At 36.4% G+C, this 15,899-nt stretch overlaps 1 protein-coding gene across 1 annotated transcript in view; it reads left to right on the forward strand.

The window, feature by feature from the left end:
* PARG (poly(ADP-ribose) glycohydrolase) overlaps positions 1–15,899 on the forward strand; it is a 70,122-nt gene that overhangs the window by 28,650 nt on the left and 25,573 nt on the right. Inside the window, exons 9-10 of the mRNA XM_035890651.1 lie at positions 28–185; positions 14,946–15,025. Coding sequence (XP_035746544.1) covers positions 28–185; positions 14,946–15,025 — 238 coding nt within the window. The remainder of the gene's footprint in view (positions 1–27; positions 186–14,945; positions 15,026–15,899) is intronic.

A 15,899-nucleotide genomic window follows, 5' to 3' on the forward strand; every position in this document is an offset into this window, starting at 1 on the left:
CCCCCCCCCCCCCTCGTTTTTTGGTAGCCAATACCCCTACTGAAACAAAAGATGAATCACTCCATCACAATGTCACAGGAACAGATTGCTAGTTTTCTAGCCAATGCTTTCTTCTGTACTTTTCCACGTCGCAATGCGAAGATGAAGTCTGAGTATTCTAGTTATCCAGACATTAACTTCAACAGGTATGGCACTCTGGAGTAAGTGAAGCTGATAACCCTTCAATGAAAATATTATTGTTGTCATTTAGGGGAGAAACTTGTTGTATCTTTCATGTTTCTGTCACTAATTTCAGTAGTTTGCTTTCTGTCTTTTCTGTTTACCTCTAAGGGACAGAAAGTCATGCAACTATGTAGGAAAGGATCTCGTGCACAGGAAAACACGCTTAATATTCCAAATTTTTCTTTTTTTCATGTGTGCACATGCACAGTCACGCTCTTGCTCTGGCATAATTAGGCTGATAAAATTCCCTGCCTCCTCATAAGCCATTTGTCTGCGAATGGTATATTTCAGTTGTGCTTCAAGTGTTCTACATGTATTTAAATTAAAGGTCAGTGTTTCCCCAGGCATGTTTCTGTTGTCTCCTTTGTGCCAGCATTGGTGATCTGCACATTAAGTCAGATCAATAGATTTGTCAGCATCCATACAATCTCTTATCATTTTAAGGCAGTTGTAGAGCTGCATGTTAAAACAAACCTGTCCTTTTTGCTACAAGTTAGCCTAAAAAGGTTTCAAGACCATGATAAGAATTTAAAGATGCTCTGATTTCTAAACAAACACTTTTTTTTTTTCCTCAACACTAGCTTACAGGCAGATTTGATTAGAAATTTTTCTTCACATCTTTTATTTTTTAAATATGCATATTTCAGTTTTAAATGGGGGAAGAGGATGGAGACACTTTCTGCTGCAGAATATTATGGTTCATGTGGATTTGTAGATTAGAAATGAGGGTTTGTTATCTTCTGGGCACTTCCATACAAGTCTGTGTAGATTAACCTGAAGTTTATTAGGCTGGAGTTTGGATAGATATTGATCCAGAGTTTTTCTTATTCCTCACAGTTAACAAATGTAGTGTATATGCTCTGAAAACTGAGATGAAATGTAAAAAATACTATTACGTGTGATCCAGCACACTTTGGTATGTGTGTCATAAGAGCTATATTAGACTAGAACTTTCCAGAACACATTGTCAGGCATGCCGATCTACTAATAATGGTGCTTGCTGTCTTTAAGGGCTAGCACAGGTTTCTCTATACTGTGTATTTCGGAAGAGACACCAGGGTCACTGTCTTGGAGTTTATTCCAACAGTGTAGTGGGCTGCGGAGGAGGTGTGGGTGGGCATCAGTGTGCCACACAATTCAGTGTATTTTTCCACCATTAGTTCCTAAGAAGAAATAAATGAGAATACCTCCATGCATTGAAAAAGGTCTGTGTTCAGAGCAGTGAAAGAGAACAGTAAAGTTCTGGAAAGAGTTCTGTGTGAATGCACTAGCTACACACTTCTAGCTGAATTTTATGTTTTTTAAGGGCGTTTAATGTACCAGTTTTTGTAACTTAAGCATGTTATAAATCAAGCATTTAAATTCTTACCAACTACAGAATAGAATGCTGTTGAATCACTGAAGTAAATTCAAATTCTCATCTATGAACATTGTGCAGCAAAGTCAAGTCACAGTAGTACAGTGTAATACTAGTGGTTAACTCGGGGCATAATATTTTGAACTACTTTTAAATAAAAAAGTCTTGGAAAACTATTAGGTAAATAGTTTCCTGCCATGGACTTAAAGAATGACCGGTATAAAGTATAAACGATTCAGGATTTTCTGCACTGTTCCAGTCAGTCCTCCTTTGTTTTCTGACTTGGCTTCCTAGTGCCAACTCATAGTAAGTTCCAACAATGTTATTTAAAAGGGGTAACACAGCAGACAACCTTCAGGCCTTCCTCTTGCATTATGCATGAGGTAGTGCTCAGCTTTTAGTCACATAGGGTAGAAAGCCAGTTTTGTTTGTGTAAGTGCAAGAATATTGTTGCCAAACTGGAGAAAAGAAGGGAAGCTGATGTCTTCTGGTTCTTGAGGATTAAAAGTGGTTCTTCCTCAGTGTTTGCCAATTTGTGTGATTTTTATATAATTAAACTTTCCTTTTTCAGTCCTTTTTTTACTTAACCATTTGTTGGACCAAAATTTCCCCCCTATGTATTTTGCATTTGATAATGAACAGCTGTGACAGGCAGTGGATAAAATAAGAGGGGATGTGTCAGTGAGAGGGGGACTGGCAGGATAAAAGCAAAAGGAGATTGAAGAGAGTGAGTGGTGGAGAGTACTACAAGAATTTACAGTTTTCCGTCATGCTACTGTATATAACCTGGCTTAGTTGAAATCTCAAATGAGGGGGGAGAAGGAGGATGGATAGTACCCTATTTCTTTTTCCTCCTGTCAACCCTGTATTTTCTCACCCTGAAAAGTTAGTTCTTTAGTAGCAAAGACAGAAGAAAATGTTCTTTTTTCACCCATTGTTTCAGGCTTGTAAAGACAGCGTGGATTGGTCTGTGTGTACTTTCAGCTTTTACAAAAAAAGCCTTCCTTGAAGCTGGGTATACTCAAAAGGCAGTAGGCAATGACTGAAGTTAAAGTGTTTGTGACTTCCCCACCCCCTCTTTATAATAATGTTTTGATGTAAAGGCTTTGGAGGCTGCTGCTCTGCTCTGTGTGCTTAGGGATGGGCATAATGTTGTTCCACACAGCAGCCCTTTCTCCCCATAGTATTATGGTCTGCAGCTTTTTCCAGGCTTAGTTCTTTCCTCAGCATAATTCATCTGCTACGTGACTGTCAATGAACTACTTCATTCTTTGGGTACAAAAAAATAATCTGCAATGGTTCCCTAGCAAAGCAAAATTATGGATGCTAGCATTTGAGGGATATTTTTCTTTAGCAAATGTGGTCTTCATCGATTCCACTGTGCATGCCCTTTCTACATTCATCCAAAAGGCTTCCACCCCTCCCTTCAACTCTTTTAGGCTAAAAAAATAGAATTTGTGCCTTACGTTAGAAACACAACTGTATAAGCTGTTTCTTTCTTGTGTTTTCAGTTTTACAGAGCAGTCATTTATCAGTTTGCTTTATGCAGACTTAAACATCAGTACCTTTTTATACAGTATAAAATAGTTAGAGTTTCTACATTTAAATGCTGTCATGCTCCCTCATCCCTCCCAGTCTTCCCCCTGCTTTAGGTTTTTATGTGGTATTAAGTACCATGTTGTGCCTTCCACACCTACTCCCCCCAAGGTACAACTCTTTTTGACAGAACAACTGATGCTCAGTACAAGGTACTGAGAATTCACTTTTTTTTTTTTCTTTTCTTTTCTTCCCCCCCCCGCCTTGTCCCTCTGTTAAGCTTTTTCTGGTGCACTGTTACTGGTTAAGCTTTTTCTGGTGGTTGGCACTGTTACTACAGTGATGACGGCAAACTGTTTGAATGCTGGTGCGTGTGCTAATAACTGCAACTGACTGGCAGGAAGGCAGTTGTATGTGTTAATATTCACGTGTCATCTGTGCTTTACTTCTCCTGCCTGTTGGTCTTGCCAGAGGAGAGGAGAAAAAAAGTGAGCATTCCTCTATTGACACTGAAGCACTTAGTTTAATAGTATGTTGTGACAGTGACTGTCTATTTTGATTGTTCATCATGGTACAGACTGAAAGTCACCTGTGTATAATGAAATACTCAGTAATTTAATTGAATTCTTCCCTTTCGTACTTGGCAAGGATGGGCCTCTTATGATTCTTAAGTCATTAATGACATAAATAATTTCAAATGTAGTGAATAAAATGGAATTTGTAGTTTCACTTTGAGAGCTTTAATGTTTATGAATTCTAGTAGATAGAAGGCCATCCATTCAGTGGCCAAACATTAGATCATACTAAATAGCATAAAATACTGCTTCCGTTCTAAATACCAAGCTAAATTTGAAGAGTTCGGTTTTTCTTTTTAAAAACACTTTTATAATATGTAAGATGGAAATAGATCAGGCACAGCTTTATGCAAAAATATGCCATCACAAAAAAAAAAAGGAAATAATTAAATTTGCCATTTTATTCCTCTTACTGATAAATTTTCCATGGAAGTTGCATGCTTGTTGAATGCAGAGCATGAATTGTATTGACTCTTCTGAGATCAACTCTACAATTATGATGCTGGTTACACAGTTTAAAGTAGTTTCTTATGGTGATGCTCATAATTAATCTTATTTGTTGGTGGTTTAATGTAGCACTTTCATAAAAAATATATTCCTCTTGAAATATATTAAAGATAAGATTGAACTATGCTGTCTTGCATTTATTTTTTATAAGATGCTGAAATGGATACCGTCTGCTGCCACACAAGACTCCGCACTGTGGAGGTTTTTCTTCCCTCTTGTTGATCAAGTTATCAGACCTGTGCCTTAACACTATAGAATTTGGTAATTTAGGAAACTACCTAGTTTGATTATATGTAAAAACAAAGTATAAGGAAAAACTTCTGCAATCTTGAGTCAGTGTTCTTGATGACTGAAAAGGAGATAGATTTGTCAAGAACCCATTTTGCTTTTTTTGTCTATGACCTGCTACAGATCCGTTCTTAGCTGTTGTGTCAAGTCAGAATAACTCCTCCATTTTCCTTTTTCAAAAAACTACTGTAGTTAAACTGGAGATACTATGCATCTGTAATAGCTCCCATCAAAGCAGTTGAGGTTGCATTCATAATTGGAGGTAGTATGTCTAATGACATAGGCCTGGTGAATCTTTTGGCACATATATCAGTGGATGCTCTGGTCTGAAAGTGCCAGCATTCCCCTGGACTGAATTTCTTCATCTTTATCAAACAAACCTTTAAAGTATTTCAAGTGATTGGAAATGAGGGGGGAAAACCCACTAGTTAAGATATATATGTCTTTTATGGAACGTGTGATATATGAAAGGAAATGGGCAAACTGTATAGTACGTTTATGCAGGAGAATTGAAATCTAATTTACCAGTAATGCAATTGTCTCTTCATAATCAACATCAATTTTGCAACACTAATGAGTATTCTCTGGGGAATAAATTATCTAGAGACTTTGAGAGAACTTGGTTTGGACTGAGAGATGCATTGCTTCTCTGAAAAGTGGTTCTAGGTTTTCTGAGTTTGCCGACACGGATCATACAAAACTGATTCTGTAATGCCTGCCTTAGGTATATGTTCTAATTAGCCTTGGATGGAATACTTCTAAGTACAGCATAATTTTCTGAAAAATTTAAAATCAACATTTGTGTGTGGTAAATGATGAAATACTCTTTAAATATATAACTTTAGAAGGATGCTATTCTTAACAAGTCTGGCATAATTACTTTGCTGTAGTGATTAAAACAGTACTCAATCTGATTTTTTTTTTTTGTTAGCTTAGTAAATATAGTAATTTAGTCCAGAACTTAGTTGTACCATGCTGTGGGATGTCTTTTTGTTTTGGATCCTCGGGGTAAAACATTTTACTCTGCTATTCCTTGGTGTTGAGTATTTGGAGTTAGCATCTTATCCATTTCATTAAAGTCAAGTATCAATATGATTTATTTTAAGACTCCTAAATCACCAAAACTTTCTCTTAAAACAGGTTTATAATGCTCCAAGTTACTTGCCACAATAAACTGAAGTACAAAGTGAGAAGCACAGAGAATATAGATGTGGGTATATGTGAGTGTCTGAGATGGAAAGGTAGTTTTTGCATCTAGATTACCAACAAAAGTACATTGCTCAAGTTTTTGTTTATACAAATCTTAAAAGTCGCTATTTCATCTAAAGATGAAGTTCTGATTAAACATAAGGGTGTCAAATGGTACGGTGTTCTTAAATAACTTTGAGATGATGACAGCTCGTACCTATGACACATGACAGTAAATAAGAAATTGCCTATGAGGTTGAATTATTGAATGTATTGTTTTTCTCCTACTTGACCCCAAGGGAATTCAAAAACTCTAAATTACTTCCTATATAAACAGAGAAAAGGAAGGCAGCTTTAATACAGAAAGATGGAATTCATGTTATTAAGTGGACGAGACATATGCTAGGCACCAGAAAAGCAGAACTGAGGTTGCTGTGCCTGACTTGTGTAAGGTTGTGCTATGTCTTCCTGTAGGGAAGTACAAGATCTGGACAGTGGCAGGGGTTTTTCTGTGTTGTCAGAGAGCTGGTTACTTTGCTTGCCTTTCGTCTCTCTGGGAGGAATTTCTCATCTGGATTATGCTGCTTTTGATTTATATAAAGTCCCAATTTCATGAATTGAAGTTTTGATACTCTGAATAGTATTACTTTTAGTTCTCACTTAAAATATTTTCAGTGGCTGCTGGACTTTCTAGAAAGGGTTTATATTGGTTATAAGTATTTCCCATTTAAAATTTGCTAAGGTTCCCTGTCGTGGTTTAACCCGGCTGGCAACTCAGCACCACGCAGCCGCTCGCTCACTCCCCCCTCCCTCAGTGGGATGGGGGAGAGAATCGGGAAGGAAAAAAAAAAAGGTTAGAGCTGAGGGCTGAGATAAAGACAGTTTAATAAGAGAAAATAATAGTAATAGTAATAATGAGAATGGTAACAGAATATGCAGAATATACAAAACGAATGATGCACAATGCAATTGCTCACCACCCGCCGACCAATGCCCAGCACGTCCCGAGCCACGATCACTCCCCGAGCCGCAAGCAGTCCCCGAGCCGCGAGCAGTCTCCCCGCGACCGACCGACCGACTATGACGTTATATGGTATGGAATAGCTCTTTGGTCAGTTTAGGTTAGCTGGCCTAGCTGTGCTGTACTCCCAGCTTGTTATGCACCTGGCCAAGCAGGAGAAGCTCAAAAAGTCCTTGAGTAGTCTTTAGCCTTGGATGGAATACTTCTAAGTACAGCATAATTTTCTGAAAAATTTAAAATCAACATTTGTGTGTGGTAAATGATGAAATACTCTTTAAATATATAACTTTAGAAGGATGCTATTCTTAACAAGTCTGGCATAATTACTTTGCTGTAGTGATTAAAACAGTACTCAATCTGATTTTTTTTTTTTTTGTTAGCTTAGTAAATATAGTAATTTAGTCCAGAACTTAGTTGTACCATGCTGTGGGATGTCTTTTTGTTTTGGATCCTCGGGGTAAAACATTTTACTCTGCTATTCCTTGGTGTTGAGTATTTGGAGTTAGCATCTTATCCATTTCATTAAAGTCAAGTATCAATATGATTTATTTTAAGACTCCTAAATCACCAAAACTTTCTCTTAAAACAGGTTTATAATGCTCCAAGTTACTTGCCACAATAAACTGAAGTACAAAGTGAGAAGCACAGAGAATATAGATGTGGGTATATGTGAGTGTCTGAGATGGAAAGGTAGTTTTTGCATCTAGATTACCAACAAAAGTACATTGCTCAAGTTTTTGTTTATACAAATCTTAAAAGTCGCTATTTCATCTAAAGATGAAGTTCTGATTAAACATAAGGGTGTCAAATGGTACGGTGTTCTTAAATAACTTTGAGATGATGACAGCTCGTACCTATGACACATGACAGTAAATAAGAAATTGCCTATGAGGTTGAATTATTGAATGTATTGTTTTTCTCCTACTTGACCCCAAGGGAATTCAAAAACTCTAAATTACTTCCTATATAAACAGAGAAAAGGAAGGCAGCTTTAATACAGAAAGATGGAATTCATGTTATTAAGTGGACGAGACATATGCTAGGCACCAGAAAAGCAGAACTGAGGTTGCTGTGCCTGACTTGTGTAAGGTTGTGCTATGTCTTCCTGTAGGGAAGTACAAGATCTGGACAGTGGCAGGGGTTTTTCTGTGTTGTCAGAGAGCTGGTTACTTTGCTTGCCTTTCATCTCTCTGGGAGGAATTTCTCATCTGGATTATGCTGCTTTTGATTTATATAAAGTCCCAATTTCATGAATTGAAGTTTTGATACTCTGAATAGTATTACTTTTAGTTCTCACTTAAAATATTTTCAGTGGCTGCTGGACTTTCTAGAAAGGGTTTATATTGGTTATAAGTATTTCCCATTTAAAATTTGCTAAGGTTCCCTGTCGTGGTTTAACCTGGCTGGCAACTAAGCACCACGCAGCCGCTCGGTCCCTCCCCCCCCCCTCAGAGTGGGATGGGGGAGAGAATCGGGAAGGAAAAAAAAAAAGGTTAGAGCTGAGGGCTGAGATAAAGACAGTTTAATAAGAGAAAATAATAGTAATAGTAATAATGAGAATGGTAACAGAATATGCAGAATATACAAAACGAATGATGCACAATGGACTTGCTCACCACCCGCCGACTGATGCCCAGCCCGTCCTGAGCTGCGATCAGTCAGGACATTCCCAGGGCATTCCCTCATCTTGCATTATATAATTTGATGTTTAAGTATTTAAAGGTGTCTAGGGCAGTGATCTCCAAACTTTTTTGATCGCATGCATCAGTAAAAAATTTTTGAGCATGCACCCTCAATATATGTATATTTATTTACTTATATTAGTATAGTAGCACATGTATGTAATTTATATTACATTCTAAAACATGCACAAAAAAGAAATTCATCTTGCATTATATAATTTGATGTTTAAGTATTTAAAGGTGTCTAGGGCAGTGATCTCCAAACTTTTTTGATCGCATGCATCAGTAAAAAATTTTTGAGCATGCACCCTCAATATATGTATATTTATTTACTTATATTAGTATAGTAGCACATGTATGTAATTTATATTACATTCTAAAACATGCACAAAAAAGAAATTAAAAAAGAATAAGATAAAAATTAAATAAATGCTGTTTTCAAAATATTTTTTGTTTTATGAATGGTAGAAAAATATTTTCTTCCTGCATCCTGGTGGATTGTCTTGCGCACCCTCTGGGGTGCTTTGGAGACCAGAGTGGGTCTGGGGTATTGCTGTTCACAAAATAAAAAAAAAACAGGAATGAAACATTGTGTAATTCATTTATTTTGATAAGGGGAATGTAGATGGTAGCAATGAAACACTTGTTGTAGCTCCATTCTTCATGAAAAGTCATTGACTGGAACTATCTTCCATCTTTTTCATTGAAGTGAAGCTCTAGTGATGTAGCACGCTGGTTTAAAAGGCAGATAAATATGGGGGAACCCCACACAATAAATAATCGATTGAAACAGCTTCCTCAGAAAATACTTCAGGCAAAGGGTACAGGTAATTAGTGTAATTCCAGTTATTCCTACATGGTAGGCTGAATTGCTTTCATATTTTTAGAGAGTGAAGAGATTGTTCTCTATCCTGTGCAATCATGTGATAAGCACACATAATTATATATACTTTCCAACTCTTACATGGTGTTCTCCCTCTCTGTGCACATTAATGCATACAGATTTCCCAGACATTAGATACACTAATATCTGTAGGTAGTCCTTAGGATATGTGTGACTAAGATTACCTTGAGCACAATTGAATAAAAACGTCAAATAATTTTGTGACAGAGCCCTTACTGAAACAAAGTGTTTTGATCACCTGTGCTTAGCATTGCAAATCAAAGCTTAAAAATACACTTCATTACAAATATGACACTGGTTTTGAAAAAGGGAGAGTTTTATTTTTTTTCTTCTGTTTGTGGAACTCCCCTTTTTCTGGGGGGAAAAGAATTGCAGAAGAAAGATGGAAGAGATGCTTCTTGTGTGCTCCTCAGTGCAACCGATGTAATGCAAAATGAGTTTATTGTGCCATTCAACACTATATTAGTTTTTCCTTTAGGGTTCTGTGTACGAGTATGAAATTTTAGTAGTTCCTACTGAGACTGCTAGCAATTGAGAATGCTCAGCCTTGTAATGAAAATAGCCCTCAATCATATGGAGAGTAATGCAAGTTTGACAGTAACATATGTGAGCATAGTATTTCCACCCCTACATGTATACATCAGATAAGCTTAGGCTTTGAAATGCAAGATACAAAGAGCAAGGGGCTTGTTTTATTCTTTTTTCTAAACGTTTTGTCATTCTGTACGTTAGACTAAAGCTCTGCTCTGTGATTAGCTCTGTTCTTGAGATTGAAGGTAATGTCAATTCATTATTTCAATTTCTGCCTTAACTTTCCATTCTTGCCCCTGCTCAGTCCCTTTACTGGGTGAAATTAATCTATCTGTACTACTTCCTTGTAAATCCTTTGTCTGCTTTTATTTGTAGGAGAAAAACGAGGGTTTAATAAAATCTCTTGCACTTGCTTAGATGCTGTGTTATCTTTAGTGAGATCACAATAAAATACAAGAAACAATACAAGTGTGTCTTCAACTGCAGTAGTAAAGAAAAAGGCACTTTCTAGTGCCTGTGGTAGTTACGAAAAGCACACATAGTTAATTGTGGGGACCATAAAGATAAAATTGTGTATCCACACTTTTGCAGATGGCATACATGAAATGCCAGGGATTAATGAATGGGAAGTGTTCTTTGAAGTATGAACCATACTGCAAATTTTTGCATATTTTTACAGCATGGATGGCTTTCTGACTCTTATGATAGGTTCTGATTTCAATATAAAGGTGTGATTATACTCTTTGAAAAGAAACATTCAAAGGAAGCCCAGCTTGGGGCTGGGAAGATAGAGGCTGGGGGTGGAAATACAGATATGAAATTATTTAACTGAGCGGTTAAACCACATGATTGTAATGGTTCCTTCTGCTTGTAAACATTACTGGAGCCAGTTCTTTAAGTAACATCAAGGGATCAATTTAGCTCCTTGGAAATTAAATTTTACAACTAAACTACTGTATTTTAATTAAAACTTAATCGGGAACAATGTATTTCAGAACTGTTTACTTAAGCTGGTTCAACTTTTCCCCAGTAAACTATAGGCATGCCAAGGTTACTCTTGTGTAGCTCTTAACGTTATTAAATCATGTTGATGTTGCATCATTCGAAATACATCCTTTGAAGAACCTCACAGATTCACTGCTTGCCTCAGCAGTTGAAGGACTTGGGAGCAGGTTCTCGAGAGCTTTTGGCTCCAGCTTTCTGAGGTGGAAATGTTGGTTGAAAATGCAACAATTTTGAGTTAGCAGTCAATGTGACTGCAAAAAACAGAATATTGATTACACTTTTAAATTGCTTTTTTTCCATCTTTAAAATTTTAGGGAAATGCTGATACAAAACAAATGCACACGTTTTTGTAATAATTATTGAAATTGTATGAACTAGTGCCTTGTAACATTACTGTGCGTTTACTGATAGTTGTTGGGTAATTTTTTTAAAATTTTTTTACATTTTCCCAATATCAGTTCTTATTATTTTTAATATTTTATTTCTCATATATAGTATTTCTGTTCAGAATAATTGAATCTAGCATCTGAATATTTGCTAGGAAAGAGTTTTCATTTAGCCGCAATGACTTTAACAGTCTACTTTGTGTTTATGACATTGCTCACATATTTGCTTGCTTATGTTTTTAAATCTCTGACCTTGATTCCTCGAGTACTTAAGTGTATCTCTGTAGAGCTTTCTTACTTACATTAACATTGCTGCTACCCTGGCTCGGAAGCTTTGCAGCTGTGTTTGGTGTTCAGCCCTGCAAGCTTTCTTTGCTCCTGTATCTGCTAAATTGAAGTTAGCTGCATGGCAGTGGGAACGTCTTGTACAAAGCAAAACAGCTTACATATGCAGTTGCCAGTAATACTTCAATTACTTTGACTGAAAGTGGGCTTTTGCAGTACCTTGCATTTGATTTACAGTGCACTTCATTTGGATGAGTTCTTTAATTGGAATTAATGGGTTTTGGCCTTGGGTTCTTCTGTCAGGAAATTGATTATGTGGTTTCCACTTATATTTTGGAGTGGATTTTTTTTTTTTTAGTAGGATCTGTGTCCTAGAGCTTGAAGAATTATTTTATTTAATATCTTACTGATGCCCTCGTCTGGCTTTGTTCTTCAAAATAGAGATATTTGCTTCAGAAATAAAAAGTCTTGTTATGTTGCCTAATTGATCATTTCAGAAGTGAGGTTTAAGGTTAAACCATTCATAACTTTGCAGTATTATATCCTCACTTAAATTAACGGGGCAGGACTGGGCCGTTTTTGATTGTTGTAAATAGCACTTGCTTTTACTGTTCCGTTCACAAAGATGACTGATTACTTTGTGCTGCGCTTAAGAAAGCTTGGCTGCCTGTGTCTGTTGGGGGGGTGGGCTGTTGGTTTTTCTCTTGTGCTTTTTTTTCTTCTTCTGACTGTAGTATAGCTTGCTGGAAGTCTTCTGAATCATTGATGTCGTTGTGATATAATTCCTGTGGAAATTTAAAAGATCATGTGAAGCAGCCAAATTCAACTGAATGAATATCAGTAACTTTAAATAATTAGATATTATGAGGGTTTGAGGCTAATTTATAACCCATTAAAGTCTGTGGGGATTTTTCCACTGGTCTTATTGGCCTTTAAAACAAATTCCTAACGTTGTAAAGCACTGTTACTTGAAACAGCTGAAGACGAGTTCCTTGGTCTGGTTATGTGAAAATATGCGAGTAATATACTTGGAGTTTGTATTTTGCAAACATATATATAACAAAAAGAGTGTTTGCAGATACCCATCTTTAGTTTGCCAGTAGCTCACTCATAAAGGTAAATTCTAGACATAGAAAATACGAAGTAAATCCAAGCATATTAATCTAAGACGTGGTCTCTTCAACCTGCCATAAACGGCTGTCCTTTTATCGGTGTGTTCTGTTTTGGACAAACATCACTTGTAGTAGATTCAGTCCTAAACATTGTGCAGGACTGGTGTTGCCTGCTTTTGTTTTTAATAAATAAGTAATTTTTTTTAATTTTTTTTTTTTATATTTAACAGTGGATCTTCAAGTGAAAGTACAATTTATGTTCTATCATAGCAAAGCAAATACTGTGTGGAGGAGAAGGGTGATGAGAGCTGTTGGGGTAACTGCTATAAAAGATCTGATGCGTGTAAACTGGAGGCATATAGCTACTAGGTCAAAATACAAATAATTTTGAATGCCACAGAATTCTTCTATCCCCACTGTATGGAGTATGCCTCTACAGCACGGGATGCCTTTGCCAGAACACAGAGTTTTTCAGATTCTTTTGTGCTGCCCTGTGGTTTTTACCTGGCCATTTTACCTGGCTTGAACAGAAATACAAATATTGCTTCTCATTGTTGTAATTATAGATGGTGTTTTGGGACTATTTATCTGCTGTAAATGAGATTTTTCAGAAGCAAATCAGCATTACTCTAGCTTAGATCCCAGAGGAGAAAGAAGAGAGGTAGTTATTGCAGCTTTTAACAACAGAAAAGACAGACCAATGCTGAACACTTCAGGTTTAAAAAAAATATTTGGTTGAAATTCCCTACCTGACAGAGTGATGGCATTTTGGTGAGTAATTGTAATGCATGAAACAAAGTTCATTTGCCTTGCTGTTGCCTTTTAGCTTCATCTAACTTATTTCAGGCATCGTTTTTCCACTTCTGGACTTCTCCTGCGCAGTCTGATAGTTATGCTGAATCATGCATCCCTTTTATGACATCAAGAACTCTCTCCGGAGAGTTTGCAACATAAGCAAGATTTCAATTTGATGTAAAGAGGCAAAAAACTAGTAAAGGCATGATTGGGCTAATAGATACATTAACCAGTTTAAAGGATTCATACCAAATGAGACTTCCAGATAAAAGGTCAGAGATAATTTATGCATTTAGGCAAGACCTACACACACATCAGCTCTTTTTTTAATGAATGCCATAGTAGTTGTACAAGCACAACCCCTTGATAGAACTTGCATATTTGTCCGTTTTAAAATAGACTGAATATGTCTGGAGTTTGCCTTCTTAAAGTCTTGATTGATTATTCAAAGAATAAAAAAAGTTTTCATAAAGCCTTTTTAACCTTTTTAAAATTAGCTTCTGTAGCTCAATATAGATTCTGGATGAAATTGATGTGTACTTCATAAGAATTTTTAAATACTGAAAAAATCTAGTTCATTTCACTACTAAAAGCTAAATTCACCTGACAGCATTCTGGTTTTAAAAGCAGGTTGTCATTCCAGTGCATGGAAACAAATGAATAATGTTGTGTCATTCCTTTACTTAGACTGTTTATTGGGGGGGTGGAGGGAGGGGGAATCTTACATCCTCGGGGCTTTCACTGTATCAGACATCTTTTAGTGAACTTCCTACTCAAAGGATATTATTTCTGAAGTCGCCGCTATTCTTCCTTCCAGACAAATTCCATTATGTGTTGCCAATAACAATGCCTTGTCACTTTGTTGGAAGTGAAATTAAGTAATGTGTGTTCAAGTTGCTGGAAGATGGATGATGCAGTAAAAGTATTTCAGCCATCCTTAAAAGAATACATTCACTTAATGGCTAAAAATAGGATGTTTCTTTTTAATGCTTAGGATTTTACAAATTATTATTGGAATGCCAGTAGTAGCCCAGTGGATGAAGCCATTTCTGTTGGGGGTAGGTTCTTTTCTTTAGAAACGCTGCTGGTGCAGCACAGCTCTTGAAAGCAATATGGCTGCATTAATTCTTCTCTGCAACTCACTGAGCTGAAAGTAGGGCAAGACATTTGGATCTTGGAGTACTCTATACATGTTTTCACCCCTTGGTCACTTTAATCCAAGCCAGTCTGTTGCAGATAAAACTAGTAGCCTTCCTGGATGTTTGTGTTGAAATTAGGGGGTTTGATATTACAAAATCAATGTGAGTGAGATAGGCATTCACTTAGCATCTTCATCAGAAACTTAGCAAGTGAATGAACTTGTTACTCCTAAAGACCCATGTTACAGAGAGGCTGCCTAGAGAGTTCTTTCTACAGCAGAGTATTTAAATGCAAGGCTAACCAAAATATGTGAATAATAGTTAAAAAATCAAATCACAATTAGTAATAGCCTAATTAGATTTCGGGGATATAGCGCATAGTAATTAATTGCTTTTATTTCTTGTTTTTCAGATTGTTTGAAGGACGGTCACCAAGGAAGCCCGAGAAACTTAAGACCCTTTTCTGCTATTTTAGGAGAGTCACAGAAAAAAGTATATCCTTTATTATTTTTTTTTATAAGCTACAAAGCAGATAAATGAAAAATTTAATCCCATTAAATTTAGAAATGGCTATGCAGCATTATGATGGAAGTGTGTAACAAAAGCCAGCTTGCTAAGTATGCTGATATTCATATTCATGTCACTTCTCATATAGATGATGCATGCAATTAAATTTTTTGCATGGAGCTTATTCTGTTTTCTTTTTTGAGAGAGATATATATATATATGGGGCATGTTTAAAATGTATATACATATTTTTTCACCCCCTTTATATATATATATAGTGTGTATATAAATATGTATATGTGTCTACATAAATGTACATATGTATGATGTTTGTAATGTATGCAACTACTTGCTGCACTCTATTAGAGTGAGAACGTGGAGGGAACTTAGCACCATATGTAGTCATTAAAATCCCAGGCTTAAAGATTCTGAATCAAGCTTCAGATTTCCTGCAGTATGCCCATTTAGTCCTTTGACTATAATGTGTAGTTCTGAGGTATTTTTCCTCTACTTGTGTTGATATTTTGGGGTTTTCCCTTCTATTCTCCCAAAGCAAAACTGTTGTGAAGTTTGCCCAGTTCAAACAAAACAAGTGATAGCCAGACATGAGATCCCCAACTCTTTTAGAAGTTAATGCAATATTTTCCTTGATGTACATAGTCAGATCTTCTATTGTTACCATGGATTTGAACATCTGCATAAGCTTTCAAAAACAGATTTATTTTTGTAAGAACCGTATCAGAGTTTATATTTTGGTTGAAAACGATATTTTGCTGCAGTAGCATACATCACATCTGCAGCAACGTCCTTATTACAGTATTTTTTTAAAGAACTTTTTCTTTACGTGTCAGTATTTTGC

This window comes from Egretta garzetta, unplaced genomic scaffold, assembly GCF_000687185.1.
Source record: "Egretta garzetta isolate BGI_Z169 unplaced genomic scaffold, ASM68718v1 scaffold280, whole genome shotgun sequence".
Classification (NCBI taxonomy): Eukaryota; Metazoa; Chordata; class Aves; order Pelecaniformes; family Ardeidae; genus Egretta; species Egretta garzetta.